The sequence below is a fragment of the Zea mays genome, chromosome 5, assembly GCF_902167145.1.
Source record: "Zea mays cultivar B73 chromosome 5, Zm-B73-REFERENCE-NAM-5.0, whole genome shotgun sequence".
Classification (NCBI taxonomy): Eukaryota; Viridiplantae; Streptophyta; class Magnoliopsida; order Poales; family Poaceae; genus Zea; species Zea mays.
Genome location: NC_050100.1, coordinates 10926678 through 10937708, shown reverse-complemented (window position 1 = coordinate 10937708; position 11031 = coordinate 10926678). Strand labels below are relative to the sequence as shown.

At 46.2% G+C, this 11031-nt stretch overlaps 1 protein-coding gene across 1 annotated transcript; it reads right to left on the bottom strand.

Annotated features, from left to right (window-relative positions):
- Positions 1 to 7263: 7263 nt before the first annotated feature.
- LOC100384509 (PHD finger protein MALE MEIOCYTE DEATH 1) lies at positions 7264 to 10530 on the bottom strand. The gene is made up of 3 exons (NM_001362411.1): positions 10027 to 10530; positions 9153 to 9399; positions 7264 to 8978 (listed from the first exon to the last, which is right to left on the bottom strand). Exons 1-3 carry the CDS (start codon positions 10451 to 10453, stop codon positions 7583 to 7585), a joined length of 2070 nt encoding a protein of 689 aa, NP_001349340.1. The 5' UTR covers positions 10454 to 10530; the 3' UTR covers positions 7264 to 7582.
- Between the last annotated feature and the right edge of the window lie 501 nt (positions 10531 to 11031).

Here is an 11031-nt window from a genome sequence, read left to right as displayed (position 1 = left end):
CTGTTGAACACAGCTGCACAAAGCACATAGACATCTGGCATCACTTTCTGAGAGACCACCAGCAAAAGGGAGATATCGAAGTGTTTTATATTAGCACCAAGAATCAGCTAGCCGATATCTTTACCAAGCCTTTAGATGAGAAGACCTTTTGCAGGCTGCGTAGTGAGCTAAATGTCTTAGATTCGCGGAACTTGGATTGATTTATAGCATACATGTGTTCATGCCTTTGATCATGTTCCTTATGCATTTGGTTGTTTAGTTATGGTGCTCAAGTTGTACAAACACTCCCCGGACCTCAATAGTCCATGTGTGAGTGATGCACATATTTAGGGGAGATGTGCTACAACTTGACCCTTTGAGACTAACCGTGTGCTTGAGTTTGCTTGATTTAGTCTCAAAGGTGGATTGAAAGGGAAAGGTGGACTTGGACCATGCAAGACTTCCACTGCACTCCGATGAGAGGGTAACTTACTCCAAGTTCATCTCCATATTCTTATTGCCTTTGTACTCTTATTTGAAGATTTTGGTGAGGCAATGGGGTTTAAGGGCCAAGATTGATCCCGTTTTGGTGCTTGATGCCAAAGGGGGAGAAATTACGACCAAAGCAAGAAATGGATCAGCTACCACTTGAGAATTTTGAAAATAGCAGAGTTAGAGCTTTTGTTTTGTCAAAATACTCTTATTGTCTCTTATTGTCAAAAGTTGGTCTCTTGTGGGGAGATTGGTTGATTATGGGAAATAGGGGGAGCTTTTGAATCCGTGATCAATTTCTCTTGGAATACCTCTCATTATGTCTCTGCAAGTCATTTTGCCTTAGAGATAGGAAATTGAGTTTGATTTGTAAAAACAAACCAAGTGGTGGCAAAGAATGATCCAAATATGCCAAATTTGAATCGAAATCATTTCTTGTTCAAAATTGCATTGATATTGAACTTCTTTTAGTTGCTTTATGTTGTGTTGGCATAAATCACCAAAAAGGGGGAGATTGAAAGGGAAATGTGCCCTTGGGCCATTTCTAAGTATTTTGGTGATTTAGTGTCCAACACAAGTGCTTAAGTGTTAAACTATGCCAAATGGTGGACAAAGTGCAAATCAATACAAAGGTATGATTCTAGACTTAGTACATTGTTTTTTGTGTACTAACATATTTGTCTAAGTGCTAGAATCAGAGAAAATTCAATTGGAAGAGACTTGGCGCGAGCAGCCAAGACTCTGCTCGGTCTGGGTGCACCGGACTGTCCGGTGGTGCACCGGACAGTGTCCGGTGCGCCGGGCTGGCTCTGGTGAAATGGCTACTCTCGGGACTTCGACTGCGGTGTACGACTATAAATCACCGGACTGTCCGGTGAGCCATTCACAGGCGAAGTCGTCGCTCTTGGGAAGCGATCAACGACGTACGGCTATAAATCACCGGACTGTCCGGTGGTGCACCGGACTGTCCGGTGAGCCAATGGTCGGCCGGGCCAACGGTCGGCCGCGTAATCCGCGCGTGACGCGTGGCCGGGCCAACGGTCTGAAGGGGGCACCAGACTGTCCGGTGTGCACCGGACAGTGTCCGGTGCGCCAACGGCTCCAAATCTCCAACGGTCGGGTGCGCCAGAATAGGAAAGAAATCCGCACCGGACAGTGTCCGGTGGTGCACCAGACTGTCTGATGCGCCAGGCGACTGAAGGCAAGATTTGCCTTCCTGGAACTCTCAACGGCTCCTAGCTACCTTGGGGCTATAAAAGGGACCCCTAGGCGCATGGAGGAGTACAACAAGCATTCTCTAAGCATTCCTAAGCACCAAGACTCCAATTCCGCGCATTCGATTCTTTGTGATAGCAACTAGAGCTCCATTTGAGTAGATAACTTGTCGAGTTGTGTTGAGAGCTCAAGTTGTGACTTGTGTACGTGTTGTTGCTCTGATTTTGTGTCTTGTGTGCGTTGCTCATCCCATCCTTACTTCTGTGCTTCTTTGTGATAATCAAATTGTAAGGGCGAGAGGCTCCAAAGTGTGGAGATTCCTCGCAAGCGGGATATAGTAAAGTGAAAGCAAAACACCGTGGTATTCAAGTGGGTCTTTGGACCGCTTGAAAGGGGTTGAGTGCAACCCTCGTCCGTTGGGACGCCACAACATGGAGTAGGCAAGTGTTGGACTTGGTCGAACCACGGGATAAACCACTGTGCCATCTCTGTGTTGATCTCTTTGTGGTTATTGTGTTTTGCAAGAACTCCTCTCTAGCCACTTGGCTTTATTGTGCTAACGCCTAATCAAGTTTTGTGGGATTAAGTTTTTACAGGATCACCTATTCACCCCCCCCCCCCCTCTAGGTGCTCTCAATTTGTCACAAGAGAATCACAGTAGTAAGAGAGGGAGAGCAACACACGCAAAACTCAAATCCGCAGCACACACATGCACACAAGCCAAGACTTGAGCTCAAAACACAGCACAGGGAGTACGCAACTCAAACAGAGCTCAAATCACTAACACAATCGATCAAATGCGTGGAGGCGGAGTCTGAGAGTCTTAGAATGTTTTTGTAAGCTTGGTATCCTGCTCCATGCGCTTTGGAGTCCTTTTTATAGCCCCTAGGCAGTTGGAGATCAACATGGAAGGCTATCCTTGCCTTCTGTCGAGTGGCGCACCGGACAGTCCGGTGCGCCACCGGACAGCCAGTGTAACATGTCTGGTGCACGAACTCCTTCAAAATCGGGCGCAGCCGACCGTTGCTCCTCCGAGTCATTTGGTGCACCGGACACTGTCCGGTGCACCAACCGACCATTGGAGCGGGCCACGTGTCGGGCGTTGATCGCGCGGACGACCGTTGGCGCTGGCACTGTTGGTTCACCGGACAGTCCGGTGCACCACCGGACAGTCCAGTGAATTATAGCCATGTTGCCTTTTTCTTTTTCTCGAGAGTGATGAGTTCGTCGCGGATGACTCACCAGACAGTCTGGTGCATCACCGGACAGTCCGGTGAATTATAGTCGTACAACTCCGTCATTTCCCGAGAGCAGCTAGTTCACCGTTGCTAGCATGGGTCACCAGACAGTCCGGTGTGCCAGGCCGAGCTACAGCCAACTCTTTTCTAATTCTTTTCTTCTTCTTTTGTCACTGTTTCTAGCACTTAGACAAACACATTAGTATTAAAAAACAATGTACTAAGTCCAAAACATACCTTTTATTTTGATTTGCACTTCTTGCTCATTTAGCACATAAGGACTCAAAACATTTATGTTGGACATTTAATCATCAAAACAATTATAGAAATAGTCCAAGGACACATTTCCCTTTCAGTTTCGATCTCACGTACTAAACTTTAACACCTCTTTACTAATAGGTGATAAAGTTTAGCACTTTATTTCTAGTATCTTTAACACCTTTCAGCACTCGTGTTTGCATCTCTAATTTATAAAGTTTATTAAAAGTGTAGTGCTAAACTTTAGCACTCTGAATCTAAATAGTTCCTTAGTCACCCTATTTAGTATTCTAGTTACTAAACTTTAGTCACTATAAATCGAGCAGGGTCCATATCTCTTATCTATAATGTAAATGTGTAATACATTCTACATATAAAATGGTAGTTTGCGCGACTATAGGGACGATCTGCTGGAGATAGATCATCTGTATGGTTCGAATACGTGTACTTGCAGCCGTGAAACATTTAAGCATCCTTTATTTGGTTAGGCTGTCTCCAACAATGACCGCTAAATGGTCTAGTATGCTAAATTTAGTGGACGAGGACGTGCGCAATGCGTCCAACAACAACCAATATATGGCGCGCTAAATTTTAGCGCTCGTTCGGGAGACGCCAAACGTAGAGGTTGTCGAGCGTCTGCTACACGTCGATCGTTTCTCTCTCCCGTGCTATTGAAGTGTCCGCTTCCTCTCTGTGACGGGCACCTGCTACCGCCCCGGCCCCGCCAGAGACGTCCGGCCTCACTGTGCTGGTTTTCGCCGGCCAAGGCAAGGTCCTCGACGACAGCGTCGTGAGGGTCGTTGTCGCCGCCAGGTCGTCATGATCTTTGTCGCGACCTTCGCCAACGCCGCCTTGCTCGGTCGGGCAAGATGTGCAGCCGTAGCTACCAATGTCATCCTCCCAGCATCCTCCAGCCATGGGCGGGGGCTATAGACTATAGTAGCCACTGCTCGGCTCCGTACCTGCGGGGAGAGAGAACTGCGAGCAAGCATGTGGGAGCAACCGAGCAAATGAGCGCGAGCAAACAGACGTGGGGAAGGCGAGAGAGGAGAGCTATTGTCTCGGATGCTGATGTGTGGAACCTTGTGGAAACCAGGAGAGCTGTTGTTCTTGGATTCATGGTTTTTGTTGTGGGAAATGGAGTGATTTTACCAGGGAGCTAAAGAATATTGACGTATGGTGGATGCAAATTACTTGTACAAATTCTACCGTTCAATGTGTTCAATTGCAGGTGTTAAAAAATTTGTGTTTCCCTTATTACTTTACGAGGCCACTAATTTCGAAATTAAAATAACTAAATTATAATTAATTCTAAATATGTACTTAATTTATAATAGGAAGACAATTCAATTTTGAAAGAAAAACAAATTAGAAAAAGAATTCTGTTATCACTGTATATATAGAGGACTGAATTTAGGGAACGTTGTTGAAGATGTAAAAGATATAGATAATGGAATATTTTAAAGTGTGCTGTAAATAATAGAATATATTTTTTTAGAGGATGAAATTTAAAGTGGTGTAGACAGCCTTACCGCACGCACTCTGTGGACGCAAAAAATACATGGAGACGCCCGCAACCGCGTATCTACCTGTGCAGCTAGGCGCGTCTGTCGGCCAACAAGAACACGCATTTTTGATATGTTTTCTTAGTTTGTTTTACGGTTATATCTTCTAATTAAAAATTAAAAGATTTAATTATTGAACTATTTTATATTTTTGTTACTAGATTTCTACTAATAAAACTAAATCACACATGCTATGTAATATCTAAATTTTTTATTTATATGCTTATCTCTGGTACACATTCTAAACCTGACTCTTACGTACTAGCGAGTCACACCGGGCATAAAACCCGAGCCCGAAGCTTGAAACCCGAAAAACCTGAACCCAACTCCGTATAGCCCAATACCCGATACCCGAAACGTTTATGCGGGCAGTAAAACTTAAAACCCGATATTATTTCGGGCTTAATCGGATAGCAACATCCGATACCCGAAATACCCAAATACCCGAACTATACAAATATCACCACATGCGTCTATAGTACCAGTACTAGTGTTGTTTTTCTTTGCCCAGTTGACATACTAGCTCTTGCTCTTCCGTCCAGTGTGCCAGCACGCCGTGGTGCAGTACTGCCGTAGCACCTGGCCGGACTGCAACAGCTAGTAGTCCATCACCCAACCGGCCAACCATCAGTCATGCTTCCGGTTCTAGAGTTTGCTATTTCCTCAACTAATCAAGATCAGTTTCACGGTGAAATGTTTCCTAGTTTGCTTATTTTCTACTCTCACTGCATGCTTATGACTCAAAACCCTGACTGCATGCTCATTTTCCAGTGTGCTTCCGGTTCTAGAGTCTAACTGCATGCTCATTTTCTAGTGTTTGATTCCTGATATTTTTGTAAAAATACATGTGTAAATATTTGATGTCACATTGATCTGCAACGAAATCGGGTAGATAGGCTACCCGTAATCGAACCCGAATTTTTTGGATACCCGAATTTTTAGGTTTTGCTTAAATTAGGTACATATTCGGGTATTGTTTCTGAAAAGCCCGAATTGTCAAAAGCCCAAACTACCCGACCCAAAAATTCGGGCTAACCCGAATGCCCAGCGTGACTAGCGAGCGAGGCCACCACCGTGCAGCAACTAGTTACATGGAGATTGAAGGAAAGAAAAAGGTAAAGTGGTAGTTACAAGCTCTAGTGAGCAACTTCAATAGTTCTCTAAACAACTCTCTAAATCTTAAATTTAGGAAGTGAACGAAAAAATATTTCTCCAATGGTTTTCTAAATAAACTTGCTAAATTTAGTTAGCTGCTACGCAACTTCATTTACTCTCCATGTTTAGCAACTCGATAGGAACTCACTAAATACAGTTGACGTCAATTTCTTCGCACTCGAGTGATTATTTTTTCCTCTTTCCCACATAGTGAGGTAGTCAAGTACGACACACTATTTTTTTCTACTTTCTAACACAATGAGATAGCTAGGTCAAACACGTGTGGCACAAATTTCTTCTTCATCATCGGACCACTACTGTTTCATAGGTTTTACCACCGGACCACCGCTCCTCCATAGATCATGCCGAACAGCCATTTCTCTTCCGCCCTCGACAATCCCTACTTTCAACCCTGTCGTCAGCCAGATCTAATGGAATCAGGGCTGCTAAAGCTAGATTCAAAATCAAACTACTTCATAAATATGAGCAACTATTGGAGAGTAAGTTATTTTTACTCCCGATGACTATTTAAAAATTTACTAAACATGATTTTAGCAAGTTATTTTTTAAGAACTATTGGAGTTACTCATGATCTGTTTAGTCCCTCCCTAATTTAGTCCCTAAATTATCAAACCGTGAGACTAAGACCATGTTTGTTTAGGGTGACTAAAGTTGATTAACTAAATTGTAGTCACATTTATTCCTTTAGTTAATAGGGGTAACTAAAAGTGACTAAAGTATCATTTTTACTGCATCTTCCTTGCACCTATTTAGTAATACAATCTTTATTCATAGTGATTAAAACTCTTTAGTTAGATTTAGTCACTAAAATCAAACAAGATATTTTAACAACTAAACTTTAGTCTCTAAAATTTATTCAGTGACTAAAGGCAAACAACACCTAAAACAGAAACTAAACTACTTCATTCCATAAAACAGAAACTAAACTACTTTATTCCATAGTCTCATAAGAGGTGACTAAAAGGACTAAATTATATTAGTTTCACCTTTTGTCCATAAGAGGTGACTAAAAGGACTAAATTATATTAGTTTCACCTTTTGTCCCTAAGAGGTGACTAAAAGGACTAAATTATATTAGTTTCACCTTTTGTCCCTAAATTTATGTTAGTGCCTAATTTATTTTAGTTACACTAACGGTGGGAGGACAGTAGGGACATTTTGGTCTTCTTATGCTCTGAAACTAAACAGGATAGATACTAAGTAAAAACACAACTGCACACTAATGGCAAGATCAAACAGCAACAAATGATTCTTGTTTTGTCTCACAATAAATAAATTCTTATAACACAATGAACAAGTTAAACTTCGTTGCCAAGATTCACAGACGGTAGAAAGGCGCAAATCACAGGACAGCTATTTACCGCGTCTATTCTGTAATATGTCCATGTACAAAATTTCCAGTCGGATTGCTAACGACAAGGATAGTGCTTCCCTTTCTACTGCCTAATCCTCTCTACTCTACTACGACTAGTCGACTTAGTACAGATAGCATTCGGTATTACTCCATCGTTACTAAACTCATCACATACTACTACAGCAACGCACTTTACACACGAGGTCTCAATAGTATCTGGTTTACTAGTCAGACACCTACCTGTCAGGCATGAACTGAAAAAGGTGCAAAAGAATTGTCACTTAACTTCAGGTACCGTTAGTGTCTCATCCAGAAATTGGTCCAGCGGCCATTAGCGCGCCACTGCAGGATATGCAGAGAAACAATGGTGGCACCGGAGCACCATCTGCAATGCCGACACAGCGTGTATGGTGCCAGACATTGCATGCATCGCATGCCACCATGCGCTCCCCATCGTCGTCCTGTGCACCACAAACGCACTGCACCTCCCACGCATCTGCACCTCCCTGGCACCGCAGCCCAGTCTCCATGTCAGCTCCGTGGCCGTGCACACCAATGGTGTCACCAGACTCTGCTCCACCAAGCATCACCGGATCCCATTTATCCCCAGTAATGCCATCCAGTGACTCGGCCTGGAAATTCTCAAAGAAGCAGTATGTATCCCTCAGTGCATGCTCTGCCTCAACAAGCAGCTCGCCTATGGATGCATGCAGTGGTACTACCACAATATCCCCAGGCGGCATTGGCCTTGTAAGTTCAGTAGCCTCCCATGGCTGTGGTCGCCACTCAACAAGGAACCTTAGCTGGTCATCAGACTCGTCCCTGAGGCCCCACCATTTCACCCAGTGCTTGCAGTCCAGTACAGCCTGTGCTGCTTCACTGCGTGCCCCCACCATTGCTCGGTACACAGCACGCAGATCCCGCTCCGCCTCGGCTGCGTTTGGCCATCGGACTGCAGGAGGGGTGTTCTCTGCATCAAGTTCCACTGGTTCAAGCTCATGATCTGCCTGTGGCTGTGGCTCAGGCTCAGCATATTCCTCAAGGCTGAAGTGAAGCACACGATTCTCAGGGTCAGGCACGCGGCGCACAATGTGGTTACCAACAACAGTGTTATTGAGGGACTTGATGACGAAGTCCAGGAGACCAGTGTCACCGATGCCACCCCTTGCAGCATCTCGCACTGCTTGCCGTGTTATCTTTGTGCCATCCGCATGCTCTCGCAGCTTTGCAACAACAACATTTGCAGCACTAAGCAGACGCTTCTTTGACCACCGACACTCAAGCAGGTCAACTACGTCCTCAAAGCGTTGACATGGCTGCCTGGGCCTCTTCATCATACATGACTTTGGCAGCAAGAACATCAGCCGCGAGGATGCCTTCACGGGAGGAGGAGAAAGCGGGGGCTCACGGTGCTTCCAATCAAGCAGGCAGAGGAGAAACTCGCGGACTGTAACCAGAGGTTTGCTGGAGAGGCGGCGGTAGATGGTGACCACACGACGGACATGACGACTACGGAGACAATCAACAGGCAGGGCAGCAAGGGCTTCAAGTGCAGCAGTATAAGTGGACCTAGACACGCTGAAACAACCCTTGGCAAGGCAGTACCCCCAGCGAGTGAACCAAGTCTTGCTTTGTGCCACTCCAAGCAGGAGGCGGAGGTCCACAGAGTACTTCTGGGTCAAGTCCACAACAGAGACGGCTCTGCACAGAAACCTTCCAAAGCTCAGAAGATAGAAACAAGGTGAATTATCTTTCTCGAGTTTACAGCGTTCATGAAGTTACCAAAGTTCAGAATTTGCTAGTGTACTTAAACCACAGCTAGCTAACAGGTACTTACTGAAGAGTATTTCTGAACAGGGAAGAGTATATTGTTACCTTACACGGAGAGCTGTGCAAAGTTGATCCCATATATCCATGATCTGGCAGCCAGAGAGGAAAGTGGAGCCACCAACACGACCACGGAGGGTGAGAAGGTGACCAAAGCCATTACTATGGATCAGACCATGTAGGAGGTGCTCGCTGTGCCCAAGTAACCCATCAGCCCTGAATGGCTGGTCCCAGTCGACCACTGCCGGAATGATGAAATGGTACTTCCGCTTTGACACCCAGTGGTGGCTCCAACCTGAAATTGCGGTCCAGATCATGTACTTATTTCGACCACTGGTGAGTTGGCATTCACACAACTAGTAGGAAGTAAATCAATGCACGAAACAACATCTTTTCCAGAAGAAGAAAGAAACTTTAAGAGGCTAGGGACCACCATCATAACTGCATTGGTATTTTTGGAAGTGGTTTAAAATAATTTGAAACAAGCAACATGGGGTCGTCAATTCCTGGCAATTGCGCAGAGGAAAATAACGGTCATAAGTGCAAGAATGTTGAACAGAAATGCAATTCCTATTGTTCACCCCCAAATTGTATGTAATCAGAATTAGGAGTATTTTTAACTCTCATTCAGCGCATTTCTCAACAGGTAGCAACAATAATTGCAAGTAACTATTACTGAAAAATATCCCCCAAAGAATCCCAAGAATCTCTCTAAGATCACGAAGCCCATAAATCACACAGAGACGGAGCATTTATAACAACAGTTCTACTAATCCACCCAAAGAATCAGCAAAAATCGGGAAGAACTCCCGATTAAAACCTAATCCGCGCATCCATCAAGCGTTCAAAACCCCACGAACGAAACAGGCGCGTGTTGCGCCCAAATAAGCGATGATGGCCCAGGGAAGCGAAGCCAACTCACCGGCGCAGCGACAGAGATCGCAGAGCGGCAAGGGCGACGATGCCGCGAGCTCCTCCACGGCGATGACGGGGACTAAGGCGCCCGTCCGCTCGTCTGACAGCAGCGCGCGCCACGCCGACACGGAACCCGGAACGCAGCTCCACTGCTTCAGGAGCCACCGCACGTTGTCCCGGAACGCACCGCCGAGCGCGGCCGCGTCCCCGCCCGGGAAGTCCCGCAACGGGTACACGCGCGTCCCCGATCCGCCCCTCGGCCCAGCCGCCGAGAAGGCGGCGGAGCGCCTGACGAGCGCGGAGGCTGAGGAGGAAGACGACGAGGTGGAGGATGAGGACGGTAGCCACGGGCTCGCCGCCTCCTTCGCGTCCGCCGCTGCCTGCGGGCTCTGTCGTGGCGGCGGAGACCGCCGTAGCGCGCGCCTGGACGGCATTGCCAAGAGCGTCGTCTCCTGCTAAGGGCGCTGGGGTTTTGCGTTTCGGTTCGCGGCGGCAGGGGCTTTCCCGTAATTTGTGGCTTGCGAGTGAAGGTGCGAGCGGTGCTGCACGCCGAGCTCCACGACCCAAATGCTCGCGCCGGTCCGGTGCCCTCCGCTGCTCCTGACGCTACGCTCCAATGACATGTGGGACCTACCTGGCTGTGGACGGGCTGTGATCATGGGTCCCACAGGTCAACGGCTAAACAACAGTGGCGTGATCGCCGACGTGTGGGAAATGTTTTTTTAAGACAGGCACGTGATGATGGGATAGGAATGGGGCCGTGTTGCATCGGCCCCGCGATCGAGACTCAGCTTAGGGCATGTACAATGGGTGTCTTAAGTTGTGTCTTAGAGTGTGTCTAGGGGGGTGAATGTAAAAAATCTCAAGACATGTATCTTGACGAAGACACAGTGTCTTAGCTCTATATTCGGGACAGGAGACTATCTGATTGGTCACTTTAATTTATTGAATGTTCTGATTGGTACAATGAATATGGTAAGACACATGTTTTAGACATGACCACTGCATTATG